The sequence below is a fragment of the Mercenaria mercenaria genome, chromosome 18, assembly GCF_021730395.1.
Source record: "Mercenaria mercenaria strain notata chromosome 18, MADL_Memer_1, whole genome shotgun sequence".
In the NCBI taxonomy this organism is placed as follows: domain Eukaryota; kingdom Metazoa; phylum Mollusca; class Bivalvia; order Venerida; family Veneridae; genus Mercenaria; species Mercenaria mercenaria.
Window position 1 is genome coordinate 23,188,532 of NC_069378.1, and position 15,142 is coordinate 23,203,673.

The 15,142-nt window shown below is 32.4% G+C and overlaps 1 protein-coding gene across 2 annotated transcripts in view; it reads left to right on the forward strand.

Annotated features, from left to right (window-relative positions):
* Positions 1-15,142, forward strand: part of LOC128550755 (BDNF/NT-3 growth factors receptor-like) — a 178,739-nt gene that overhangs the window by 9,985 nt on the left and 153,612 nt on the right. Inside the window, exon 1 of one of the 2 annotated variants that reach the window (XM_053530472.1) lies at positions 641-794. The exons of the other annotated variant lie outside the window; for it this stretch is intronic. Within the exon in view, the coding sequence (XP_053386447.1) occupies positions 707-794 (88 nt within the window). The 5' untranslated portion in view covers positions 641-706. Of the gene's footprint in view, positions 1-640; positions 795-15,142 lie in introns of those variants that run through there. 2 annotated transcript variants of the gene reach the window in all.

The following is a 15,142-nucleotide window of genomic DNA, read 5'->3' on the forward strand; positions in this document are numbered from 1 at the left end:
AATATCATAGAAACTTTAAATGGGAAATTCAGATAAAGGGATAAACGTCTTTAAGTCAACAACCTTAAATGAAGTAAGAATGAAAAGAAATAACTTTATCAATTATAACGTTTAAACGGTCTTTCCCTCGTTATAGACAGATGATTGATACCTAATTTGATGGTACGTAATATGGATTCAATCACATATTGAAAGATTGTGCATATCGAGGACTTAGAGCGAAACTGGTCTATCTGTTTCTATTTCTGTATAGAGATAGACCTGTTTCGCTCTAAGCCGTCGATATGCTCAATCAACATTAGAAAATATTATTTTCTACAATCCTTTTGGTGTCTTTATGGAATCGTCTGATCAATCCACAGTAACATCGCTTGTTGCACGTCGTCTTTCAGATATATAATAAACAGGATATATTTAACTTAGTTTATAACTGGAAAAAAATAGATTGACCTTGACCTTTAAAGAGAGAAACAGACTTAAAGTTTGTGAAAATTTCAAATCTACTGATCACGTACAAAAAACGTTATCATTTAATGTGAAATGTTATTGAAAAGGAGAATGATTAACGAAATACAGCCGATATAATAACTTATTTCAAGAGAAGCACGTAGACAAGATGTGAAAAGGATGTTATCTATCACTTTATAGACAGATTCTATGAGATATATTCAACAAGTGTGAAGAAACATTCTTTTGCAAGCTAACAATGGATGTAAAGAATTCACAGTCTGGAATTGAATTGCCTGGATTTAATTCTTCTTCCTACAGACATGGTTATAAGTATGGAAAAACTGGTAAGCAAAGTTTTACTTTGTTATCATCTCAGTTAATTAAAAATGTTATAGCAGTATTTGATATTAAAGCCAGTTTGAAAATATTAATCTCTGTGCATTAATGTCATCCTTTATCACACACTCCTATGCCGCTTAATCGTGGACGCAAGCTTGAGAGATTCTTGTAGTGTGAATTGATGCATCATTTTAAAAGGGTCAGAATTTGACTTATTTTATTGCACTTAAAATAACGTGACAAAACCAAGTAAAAAAAACAAAATAGCCAAATTCTTTGCACAATACTTTTGTGTTTTTCTCAAAGCAAAGCATTATAAACCGTCTATAAGGGCATACGCTCGTTGCATTTGTCTTGACGGAAAGGTTTTGTCAAAGAAATAGAACGATACTACAAGGGTTGTTCAGTAAATACGTAGACTGATGGCATAACTTCAACACTAGCTAATAAAGACTTCTTAAGTTTTTATCGGTTTGAAACATAGTGTCTCTGACACATGTACTAAATCTGAAATTGTTATCATACGGAGTGTTTGTGCTGTGGTTATTTGATTCAGCAAGGAGTATGCTGTTTAATTAGCGTTGATATTTTATGGAAGCATTTAATAAAAACTGTACTAAGTTATTGAAACATTTTGTAAACTCAGTACTGTTTTGTTGAAATATGAGTGATCTCCTTACTGTGTAATGGAGGTACTTAGTGAACTCTTAACTCTGTTACTGAAGCATTTAGTAAATTCCACATTGTGATGTTGACGCATTTATTTCACTCCTAAATATGTTGTGGAAACATTTAGTATGTTCAATACAGTGATATGAAAACATTTAGTAAAGTCCGACTTGTGTTATGAAAGGATTTACTAACCACCGTACTGTTACGGAAGCATTTAATATACTCCATACTGTGTTATGGAATCACTCATTTAACTATGTACTATGTAATGGAAGAAATTAGAAAACCCCATACTGCGTCCCAGAAGCATTAAATAAAATTCATACTGTATTTATTGAAGCATTAAGTTAAATCAGTACTGTGAAATCATTTGTGTCCTGGAAGCATTTGGTAAACTCTGAGCAGTGTTCGGGACACAATTAATAAACAACTCCATAGTGTGCTATCTGTCCTTACTGTGCAGAAGGACCAACATTTTCAACCCTTGAAAAGTTTCAACATGAAGTATACAGATCGGAATTTTCAGCAGAAAATGAACTATATATGTATAAAAATAGACAAATACAATTTTACGGATATAGACAAGAATGATTTTTTTTATTTCTATTCCGATGTACCGATAAGATTCTAAATGTAAATTGTATACAAGGGTTTCATCCAAATGCCAGATGTTGCTTGACATTGGGCCTTAGAATTGTTTCAGTATATTTAAACTATATTACTGAATTATTATTAGTGATCACTTATGTAGGCATCTTCGAGAGAAGTAAACAATTTGTCTGCTGTACGATTGAGTGTTCAACTGAATGAACTAAATTAATAAATGATGCGCTAACAGCCTTGATCTGACATTAAATATGAATGAATAACAGCTGAACATGCTTGGGTTGCCATAACTGTGAAACGGAGTTACTGTATCTTTTCGTTTAAATTCACCTAAAATGAGAATAGTTGTTCGAGGTAACTTTATCCTTCCGATTAAAACCACCGCAAAGAAAAGTTGTACTATATAATACAATCCATCGTGAATGGTCGATATCTTAATACGAATTCGTAAAAACGTACGATTTCCGTTCAGAGTAAAGACACTATCTTTTCAACTAACAATACCTGGTGAAAACTAAAGGCTTCTACCATAATTAAGGTTAATACATGGTTATTTTGTCTGGCTTTGTATGTCTCAAATGTGAGCATAATACAAAGTAAAATGACCTATAAAAAATTCCACTAAGCCGGTTCCAGGGAGTGTGAAATGTCATTGAAAATGACTTATAGTAATAAAATTAAGCTTAAACTGGTGCTAGAGGGTGTAAAGGGTCTTGAACATTTCATTTCCTCTCATTAACAGACTCAAAATGAGTGTGCTATTAATTTGTTTAATTGCATTATGTGCTTCAAAAGGATTTATTATTATCGTTTTCATAATAATACAATGTAGCTTGATAGATAAATAATATAAACGTTTACTTTATTACGGTTTACTTCCTATGGAAAATAATCCAGCCTTGGACTAATATATACAAATTACTAAATTAACATAAGGAAAGTAGCATACTTATATTTCCTGATAAATGATTTAAGGTATGACCCATGTATGACCCATGTAATAGTGTACCTCCTTCTGAAGAGTATTCAATTTTTACAATAAACCTACCTTGACGTAAAAATTTCAGGGAGTATAGGTTCATACTCCACTGGGACCATTTTTTTTATATTTAATATTCGGAATCCTTCTTTTCTAGTAAGTTTTTACTTTTTTCAAGACTTATTATTCATTTATTGTACAAAAGTGAAAACTTTTCATTTGATAAGCGATTTCTTGCTGTTCAAAGTGAATTTACCTTTGAAACAGAAGGGGGAGAGTAAGACATCTTTAAAAATACTGAGTTACATGCGGTAAAAATTCTCTATTTTGCCTTTACTCTTTAGATTACATATTGTGGAAGAAATGTAGGTAGGTTTTACTTCTACTCCAAGATTATTTTTGAATAACGTGAGCAAAATTTAAAACAGTCCAACAGTACTCGACCTTAATTTTTCAATGTCTGTTAGAATTCTGTCTCATTAAATCCTTTCACATTGTGTTTTATAATTGTTTACCAATAGGTTGACATTTCTTTGTCAAAATTAATGGTAAAATGAATTCTCTGGAAACGTTTTGGGCAGTGGCCATCACTTGAATTTTTTCTCTACTTGAGCTTAAGGAAATATCCTGAATTATTCAAAATTTATAAAAAAAAAAAACGGCACGGTAAAAATTGTTTAAACTTTGCATACAAGTCTCTCACTGGATACAGTATATTACTGTTGCATTGTTTTGAACATTTGAAATATTCACCATTAGGTGGGTCATACCTTAAACCATGGTCAAATGGCTGACCTGTGTAAGCAATCGGATATATAAATGGCTCCCCAGATGTATAATTCTTAGTACAAACGATAATAGGTAAAGGTAGATTTCTCGGAAGCAGGGAGCAGTAAAACCACAGCCTCAGAGCCACGCATTTGCAAAGTAGGCCCACAACAAAAAGAAGCTGTAACGGAAAAATATTACAGACGGGCTGCTTCGAAAATCTAAAAAGAGTTATGAACCACAAACGTGCTCTATTTGTTGTTAAAATCTTGAAAATCTTAATTGCGGAAAAAATATCTATTCATCTGCATAATATCTCATAGCGAATGACAGTTAAAACTTTATCAGTTTTACATATTGAATTGAAAAGCTTAGAGAAATTCTCTCAACTAAATTCTCATTTAAATACTACATTTACCTTTACTAATTAAATGTGTATAAATAAATACTGATGGAGCATTTCAGCAAAACTGCACTAGTGTCTTTGATTAGCATGCTCATGAACAAATGAGTATTTGGTAACTCACAGACTTAAGGAAAACAGCGGCGTTTAAAGTAGTTCTGCACTTTTGATAAACCGGAAATAACTGCGTTACGTCATTTATTCGGCTACCGTACAATAAAGCCTGGATTCGGAAATGAAAGCATTTTATGAATTAATGTCAACCGTTGAGTAAATTTATTAAAACGGCAATGTTAATATCTTTCTAGAGTTATAAATGATATCAAGACAATCTGACGTGCTAAATAATTTTAAAATCATGTATTAAAATCAGCTTGAAATTATCATGTGCAAATATTTCAAAAACAACAAAACGGACTTAAACATTTTACTCACTATAGTAAAGGCCATGTGTTTATATACGACTGTGAGAATTTTAAAATGTACATTATAAAAAAATCTATCAAAGTTATCAAAATTGTAATTTTCCCATAGAATCTTATTATGAAAACTTGTGTGAGGTCAAAATCAGTAGAGCAAAAAGTCGAGCACAAACCCTATCTTTTTTGCCGACTTTCCTAAGTATATTCTGAAGTTTTGAAAAATCAAGGTTTTATCAAATTCTATATTATAGACAAGTACATTACGTGAGGGTTGACTAAATAGTTCACCTTTCTAACTGGTCAACCCAAACCACTTTATTTTCGATGGAAGTATCATTTATTTGTTTCATTCGTGCAGAATTGCCTTTTATACTAAGACTGTTTCATTGCATTTTGTATGTTTAAGGTGCTGGTAATTTTTTACAACTCTGACAGTTGCTCATTTTTTGTTGCATTTTAGAAGCGATTGTGACTATGCTAAAAGTGTGTCTACCAAATAAGCAGGGCTAATTGTAATTTTTACAGCTTGAAAAACTTGATAAGTACATATTCTCTCTTATGAATTCATGAATATATACTCCTGGGTATCGTAGTTGCACTTTCATCTAGTTCTACCTTACAGATGTAATTATCTGAACAGGTGTTTCCCTGTGATTCGTTAAGCAATTCAGTTAAACAAATGTGTAAACATGTAATGTTACTGCTCATTAAAATTCACAACAATTCTCTTTCTGCAACAAAATGAAGTATAAGCCTGTAATAAATGAGAAGAAATATTATAACAACTGCAGAAATATCAGTGGCACTTCCCACTCGGTTTTTACCTATATTTATTGTTTGGCAGCTCTTTTCTTATAATTATAATATTGAAGCTACACACGCAGAATGATTACATCCGTTAAAGTTATAATTAAAAATGAAATGCTCCATCAGTATTTATTTATTACAATATCAACATATATGAATATTCAGGTTGCATTTTGAACGTTTTCTATATATAACAACCGGGTCAGTGTAACATAAATTTATGTTTCAAATGGAAGTTCACTGCTAAATAGTTCTTAGTTTTGAAAAAGAACATGCCGCAATGAAGATGAAATTTTGTCATTTTTATGTTTACTATCTTGGGATAGATGTGTCAGTATTAAATAAATATAAAGTTGAGAGATTTAATGCACCATTCTGCATGTTTCGGACCCAGTATAAACAACGCTAGATAGAGACATCTATTCCAACATTATGGTTTTTAAGTTTCCGAAAAAAAATTTATTGACGAAATAATGGCAATCTAATACAATCCCGCTGAAGCTGAAGCCATTCAATATGTAATTGCAACGCTATATTCGGTCAGGATATTACAATAGCAAATGTAATAAAAGCGGTTAATAAACATTAACTTTCTTCAGACGTATCATGAGCCCACAGCGGAGTTTTCAAACCTTCAAAAAATATCCCTCTTCCTCGTACATGAAATCAGTGTTGTTACATTTCCTGATCCTCGGGGGGTGATGGAGTGCATAGGTGTGTTGCAACTTAATTACCCCTCAGACTTAATCGGACCGAAATTGCTATTATTTTACTTGGTTGCGTTCTACGCGTCCAAAGGATCTTCCTTCAGTTTTATTTAAAATCAGACAGTCATAGATAAGAAGATCCTGGGCGGAACGTTTTTCTATTTGATTACTGACATCATGTTGGGAAGCTGTAAATGACACAATGATTACAGTTTAATTTTTTGAAGGAGTCCGTGAGCACTGAGCAGTTAACTATCTGGCCGCTTTATGTTACAGAAATACAGTTAATGAATGTCTTGTAACAAAATAAATAGAACAATTAACAATGACGGTAAAGCTGCTAGGCAATCGGTAGTATGTAGTTGAACATTCGAATATACCATGTGCTAGTTGGTTATTCGAAATTTATTGGCAAGTTCGATTACTGTATAAACTCAAAATTAAACGCGTTATTAAACATTATCAATTTGGAGGAATAGGGTTATCAGTTTTCACTTTGCATGATTATTTAACTATTTAGTAGAAGATAGTTGGTAACTCAAATTTCGAACAAAATTCGTACCTCTTTTATAGGGATAAAATCATTCCAATTAGCTTGATTTGATAGTAAATCATTAATAATCAGCAGTTTAAATGTATACAGGTCGAAAAGAAAGTTGCAAATTAGGCTGAATAACCGATAATGGAGTTTATAAAATGTATTTCTATTATAATTTACCGTGTAACTATGGTAAACGTATTTGACTAAAACTATCTTACATTTCTTTTTCAAAATTGTTTTACATGTAGTTGTCAGTTTTTGGCTATTGAAATTTCGAAGTAATCTACCTCTCCCAAAGAATACAATTATTCAATTCAACGTTTTAATTTCGATATTGATATAAACGGTTTAAAAGTACAAATCAGTCTCCGCAACGACCAAGACAAGCAGTTGCCGAGTCGAGTGTGAATAATCAACTGCCTACTGGATGGCAGTTGGATATTCGACATTTTTCAGGAAATCAATTTGTCAGTCGAAATTGATAAAACACTTAAAATTAATGCTTGATTTGCTGTAACATGTTAACATTTAACACTTTAATGCATACAGCAGATTTCATGAAGATCAAGAGAGCCAGTTGCCAATTCGCGTGCGAATAAACCAACTGCCTACTGGTTGGTTGTTGGTTATTCGACACTTTTAGGAAATAACTATTTTGTAGTCGAAAAGGATAAATTCATTCAATTTAACGCTCTATTTGTTGTAATACAGTCAAACCTGTCTATAAAAATCACCCTTGGGAGAGCCAATATGTGGTCTTTATTTGGAGGTGGTCTTTATTCACAGGTTAAAATGCACTGTAAATGTCAAAATGGGAAACAAAACATGTGGTCTTTAGAGCCAGGTGGTCTCTGTTCAGAGGTGGTCTTTAACACAGGTTTAAATATTAATACTTAACCCTGTAAATGCATTCAGCAGTCGCAACGACAAGGAGAGTCAGATGCTAATTCACGACATGTTTCAGATTTTGTTTCAGACACAATTCAACGATTAATTTGTTGAAATACATCAATTTCAAACACTTTCAACATAAAGATCACTCTTCGAAACATTCAGGAGTGCCAGTTGCCAATTTTCATGCGAACAACTAACTGTTTACTGGTAGGCAGTTAGCTATTAGACATTTTTCCGGATATCAATTTGTCAGTGATAAAAATGATAAAATCATGCAACTTAATGCTTGATTTTTTCTAAGATATCAATATTCAACACTTTCAACGTAATACAGAAGTCTTAATAAAGTTCAGGAGAGCCAGTTGACAATTCGCATGCGATTAATCTGGTAGGGGTTATTCGGCATTAATTTTTCAGAAAATCGATGTCAGTCGCAAATTATAAAATCATTCAACTTAAAGCGTGATCTGCTCTTAGGTATTAATGTGTAACAGTTTCAATGTATACAGGAGTCTTAATAAAGATCCGGTGAAAATCAATTATTATTGCAAAATGATAAATAATATAATCTGTAAAAAAGATCCTTTGGAAGCAGAGAATGCAACCAAGAAGAATAATAGACTCGGTTTGCCTCCTAGAACCGGCTAAAGCGGAACTCTATTACACATCTTTTTAATGGACTTCATAATCCCAAAGAGCTAGAAAATATAACAACACTGGATCCACGTACGGGGATTCATTCATTCAGGTGAAGCATTGTTTTGTTCCAAGATATTAATATTACACCCTTTGAATGCATTCAGCTGTCTTCGCAACGGCCAGGAGAGACAGTTGCTAATTCGCGACACGTTTCAGAAACTCATTTTTTGAAGACATAAAAAGAACAAATCATTTAATTTAGCGCTTATTTTGTTCAAAGATACAAATTTCAAACACACTGCCAGTAGGCAGTTAATTATTCGAACGCGAATTGGCAACTTGCTCTCTTGAATGTTTCGAAGACTGCTCTTTTGCTCTTTCTAATGAACGTGTAGAAAATTGATAAAAAATGATGTCTAAGAACAAGTTAAGCGTAAAATGGTTTTTATCTTTTATGTCTGAAAAGAAAAGCTTGTTGAAACAGGTCTTGAACTGGCAGTTGGCGGCTATCTTGGTCGTTGCTAAGATTGCTGAATTCATTTAAAGGATTTACATGTAGTACTAATATTCAAAGGATTTTTTTACAAAGGGTTTTATTGAATGATTTACCAATTTCAACAATGTCCTCTAAGTAAGAATCTTTTGTACATTAAACGAGAGCCTGAATATTGGTTCTCTGTGCTGTGTATCCCTCAAAAGTAAGTCATATGTTATTTTGCTTATATTTTAGCTCACCTGTCACATAGTGCTTTTGTGATCGCCCTTTGTCCATCGTCCGTCGGCGTCCGTCGTCCGTCCACAATTTCTTGTGAACACGATAGAGACCACATTTTGTAATCAATTTTAATCAAACTTGCATACAACTTGTATTGGCATCATACCTCGGTTCCATTTGAAAACTGGCCAGATTTGGTCGTGGGTTCCAGAGTTGTGGCTGCTTGAAGAGCCAAAATTTGCTATTTTGGATTTGCAGACATATAGAGACATCATTTACAGATTACTATACATTTAAAGAGAAAGGTATTCAAATTATTTTATAATGCCTTAAGAATCATTCACTACAGGGGAAGGAGTAGCGACACGTAATATTACGGGAAAATTAATTCGATGCCCCAATAATTTCATTCTTTTAATCAACAGCTATACCATTTTATCACAATATTAGTTTTATTTTTTGTTTCAGATTATCTATGAGACCAGGTTATTGGGAATATGTTATTCAAAACTTCGTATCAAACCTTAATTTGATAAAAGTAAAGTTTGTGAGATGTTTTTGAAGCGCAGAACGCAACCAAGCAAAATGATAGCAGACTTAGTTTGATCGAGGCAGGTCGTGTAAGGAATTGAAATGCATTACACATATTTCAGCAATATATTTTGGTGTTAAACACTTCATGCCCACTACACGTCGCTTAAAGCCGCAATAAAGGTCCGGAATAAGATTTATATCTCCCCCACCCAAAAAAAAAAAAAACGCAAGTGTCGTCAAATATATATATCTTGAAGTTATAATGATCACAATGAGATAAATCATTTTAATTGAGGGTGATTATAATTTTAAATTGTTCAGCCTGTTGTCTTCCAGCAAGGGTCATTGACCTGTAAGTAAATTAAGAAAATTTAGGGGTGCGTGATGTTTCTTTACGTGTATTAATATAACCGCTAATCCTGTAATCATATGCAGTCTACCTATTGTTCAATATATTCAATGCCTCATCAATATGTGTACAACCTTTGCCGAAAGATCATAAAAATGCAAATAAATACTGTTAAATTTACTGTTCGGTAATAACAAAACTGAAATCTTTGTTGCTTCAGTAAAAATATTCTGGTCAGAGTATGAGTGTAAATACCTGAGGATCGACAATGTCTTTTGGGCTAAATTGATTTCTGTATTTAATAAAACTAGTACCTGAAAACTTTACATACGGCAATTGCGTCTTTCAATACTTTTTTATGGTGAAAAAAAATTAATAAAATCTGTGGGAAGAAACCTTGGGGCACAAAACAAAATTAAGCAAAATAGCAACCGACTCGATTTGATTGAGTCTATTCATAAAAGGTAATGAAATGTGCAACATTCCTCACGCCTTCTAGCACAGCCATAAGTGTTATTGCATAACGGTAAAATTGAAAATTTTGATCTGAAAAAAAATACACAGCATTGAGTCCAAAATATAAGAGTAAAATAGTTGTATCTGCAGCATTATGGTTGATTGCCGTAAACGCACGCATTTTTATTTATGCTTCCGCTTTAATCGTTGGTATGTGAAAGATCATGCGAACTCCTATATGTTTTTCATATTTGTCATGGTCGGTTGCAACTAAAATAAAACGAAACTACTCGCGAAACTACCTGATTCGCCATTCTACTTTTTGAATTGCAATAAACTAAGACTGACTAAAGACATGGCAGTTTTTATCTTATTCGAAAAATGTTGATTAACAAAGATTGACATCAAAAGATTACAATTTGTAGATAAACTGACCCAATACATTTTAATTTAGCCTTAAAAATAAAAAAAGTGAGGATTATCTTGGTCCAGTATATTTGATTCTAGCAATGTAAACAAGTTTAAATTTCACAATTGAAATTGCGGATACTATGTAACAATACATTCTAGATAATGTAAAACACTAAAATTTAACTATGGTAGATACATTCTTGTAAGGAAAAAGACCAGAAAGATACGTAGAATATGTGGAAACCAGACATAATGACCTTGACGTTATAAATGATACTCTTTGAAACGTGATCTGACTTTTATTTTTCACCTGAGTATAAGCAAAACGGTATTGAAAAAGGAATATACACATGTCATGCTATATTCTTTTAAAAATGTGAATGAACGATGTCATTACATTTGATTTGTATTTGTTTTTGAAGAGCACATTCCTCAGATGTGAAACGGATGTAACATATCCTTTTATAGACATATTTTCTAATAGATACTCAATATAATTACTCTTTTGCGTGTTGACAATGGATGTGAAGAATACAAATTCATGATTTAATTATTCTTCTTACAGTCATAAGTATTGAAATTATGGTAAGCCTGTCTCGTTTACATGTATTTTGTATGGAATTGACATAGTCAACAAATAGCTGACATTTGTTACTGACCGTTCGTACTGAAATTGATAATCAGTGTGAGATTAAAAATCGTCATGTCAAATCCAAAATGTTAAATCAATTGCTTCTTGCAGGAAAAAGAAGCTGCTTTTGTAAGGAATAAACAGAAAATTTAGCATTTTATATTATCTATCGTAAATCAATTTTAAACCTCAAACTGTTGAAGGACGCGGTTTTCGTACTCGTATCCGCACCTGCTACTCTAACACATTTATATATTATCATTAAGACTGCTGGAAAACATACGAAATCCACTTCAACTTTTATTTTTTCTGGTAAAGAAACAAATAGTATTTCATTACTTCAATGCGTTTTAACACTAACGTGCAGCTGATATAAACATATGCACCCTTTTTACGTGACGAGTTTAAATGTTGAAAATGTTTCACAGAAAAAAATTGCACGTAACATGTTAAATTTTTTGATCTTTCATTAAATACATATGTGCATATTTTTTTATGTGATCAAATGTTCCTTAACAATTTCCAAAAGAGAATTTATCTATTGTGTTTGGTTTTACGCCCACCGACACAATTATAGGTCACATGGCGACTTTCCAGCTTCCATAGTGGCGGAAGACCCTAGGTGCCTCTCCTTACATAATTTCGTCATGAGCGATCACCTGGTTAGAACCACCGACCTTCCGTTAGACAGTTGGATGGCTTCCTCACATGCAGAATCCAATGTCACGAGTGAGGATCGAATCCATATCGATGAAGGGCAAGTAATTTGAAGTCAGCGGCCTTAACCACTCGGCCACGGAGGCCCCGTCTCCAAAAGAGAAAGATAAAACTTGACTAATTTTTAAAGAATATATAGTGAAACGAAGGACAAAATACTTAATCAGTTTTGAAAATTTAATAATTTTGTACGTAATCCTCTTTTACATCTTATGTCTATGTCAGTTGTGGTAAATGTATCTGACTTTAGTAATATTGTTGTTTTTTTGTTGTTGTTATTTTTCAACATGTGATTCAAGCTACTACTATTTATTCTATAGGAAGTTTTGCCAGGCGTCAGAAAGTCGTGATAGAATTATTTTCTTATTAAAGCTTTGCACAAAATTTAAAACTCTTTGATCACTTTTTTGTTAGGAGTTTTGGATTTATTTTTTTAAAAGCCAGATATAAACTTTACATCATTTAATGGACTGCGTGGTAGGTAAATGGATCATTTAGAGTTTTTGAAACATCTTTAATGATATCAATTTTGTGGTAAAAAGCGTATTTCTCAAATTTACCGAATGTTTTAATAGATAATTATCTTGTTTTTAAGATATCTGTAAAGTTTGAAAATAGTCCGTCAACAAATACAACAAATGCCAAAATTTAAATCTTACAACTTTTTGCCGTTTAATGCGGATAAAAATCAAAGCATGAATATTTAAAGATATGGCGCCTGCATGAGATATCTGGTACTGACAGAATGATTACAGTACACTGCACACAACTCCCATAAATTGTAATGTGGGAGGCATCTAACGAAAGCAACAAAAAGCAGACACAAACCGACTCGTTCAGTACCAGCTGACGTTATCTGTACGTAAGACGAAGTAAGATAATTATTAATTCTGGCCTTTTGATTCATTTCTAATGTCACTGAATCAGGCATCAATAGTTAAATATATTAAGGAAGACACATTACTATATTTTCGTAAATAATGGTAATATGAATGACGTGAGTAATAAAAAACCACGTGTATCGCAATCATAATTGTATGTTTTTATTACACTATATAGACATGTTAAGACACAAAATTGATACTAATTGCATCAGCTTGTATAGACAAAGTATGGGCATATATCTAAATTGTGTTATCCCTACTTGATAAATGTCTGATCACCTACGACGTGACTTATTTCTCCCAAAGGCTTTTCAGGTCTAAACTAGATGTGATCTGAAAGCATACTGTGATCTAACAATTTTGTTTCAATTAACTCATACTTAACATAGAGGCTACATGCACGCTTATTTAATGTGTGTTTTTTTTAAAAATATTCAAGTACAAATGTAGCATAAATGCCCCACTGAGGTTTGAATTCATGAGGTAACAAACTATGAAACCTGTGTTGTATATACATGTACCTGTAATAAACAACAACTTTGTTCTGACAACAAAGAAACCATGATTATTTTCTGTGATTTTTATGAAAATGTTTTTCTTTTACTTTAAACTTGAAAAACTTTTGGCTTATTGCAACTTCAAAATTGTGTGAGGTAAAGTTATAAAATGTTTTGTTTAAAGAAGTCATGAGCGACAGTTTCGAGATTCACATTAGGGTATCGTTGGTGTTCCACCCTTTACAGTTTGACGCTGTACATGTTTTCATAGCGCCTGACGGAACATATCAATAACTTCTAGATAAGCAGGTAAATATGACCACAGCGATAAAGCTGCTTTGATGCCTATCTTCTGGTCAGTTTCATTGGGAATTTAATGGAGTTTCACTTTATGGCGTATCTTCTGCAAAGGTATTGACCATTGTTCTTCATGCTTAATATTTCATATCAATTTAAGAAGTACTTTTGCGCTTGATATTCCCTTCCTAATGTTATCATTGAGTGTGCAAAAGGTTAAACTTTTATTAACACTGCCTGTAACTTTTCAACATGGTGAGGATTTAGTGTGAGTGTTGGAACACCATTAACGTATTTAAACTCATCTGGTTGTGTTGTACCTCTGACCAATCCAGCTGTATTTAATGTGTTCGTTCAGTCCTTCTTGCCTGTTTGTGCATATATGTGTGTATGTCAGTCACATAAACATCAATACATACACAGCTGTTTTTCTTCTTGACACCTGGCAGATACATCTTTATTCTAAGACTTGATTTTTTTTTCATATGAGGGTAAAATTATTATCAGAATTTTATTAACACACAAACATAAACTTGTCATTCCGTAAATGCGTTAAAGATAAAAAATCTCTATGGCATTCGATCACCATCTGAAACAAATATATCAGTTAAATACTGATAAATAACGAAAATTGAAAGATTAAAGCTACTTTAAGAAAGATGATTTTAAAAAATATAGCTGGTAGTTTTAATGCTGAATTTTAGATATAGGCCGTTCTATGAAATAAAACTGTATTATGTGATAGAAATTGAGATAAAAAATATTTATAAAAACAAACTTTTATCTTCTGAACCTGAAAATTTGAAGAGGTTATCGTCAATAAGTAGAGAGTTTTAATGTTTTTAAGTAAGTCACCCAATGCATTTATGAACGTGACGTCAAGAACGTTCTTAAAGCAGTATGACGTTGTCATGCATGTCATGTATATTTAATATCATTCATGCGGCAAGTTATGTATATCACAAACTTTACATTATGCATTTGAATATTGAGAGACACAATGAAATTTTTACTGAAAAATAACTTTATTTACATGTTTGGTTTCATTAAGGGTTTTTTTTCTGTAACTTTGTCTTCTAACGGTGAAAGGGCGTTTTGGAATTTCAGTTGTCATGACAATACAAATAAAATTTAATCGTCAAATATGTTATAATATTTCATTTGTCTTAGATTACTGAGTTACAATATACTAATTTCTTGTTTCTGCATAAACGCAGGAAAAAACAATGATTTTTCAGTATTTAATGTTTTTTCCAGCATCATAAACTATTTATTATGCAATAACTATATCATGTTACTAGTACAGGATTTTTTCTCATGAAATGACCCATATAATGACATCAATGTTCCGTGTCTGAACGAACATTATTGAGAATGGTTTCCTTTTATTTCTCAGTTAATGTCTTTTTTTTTATTATTATTTG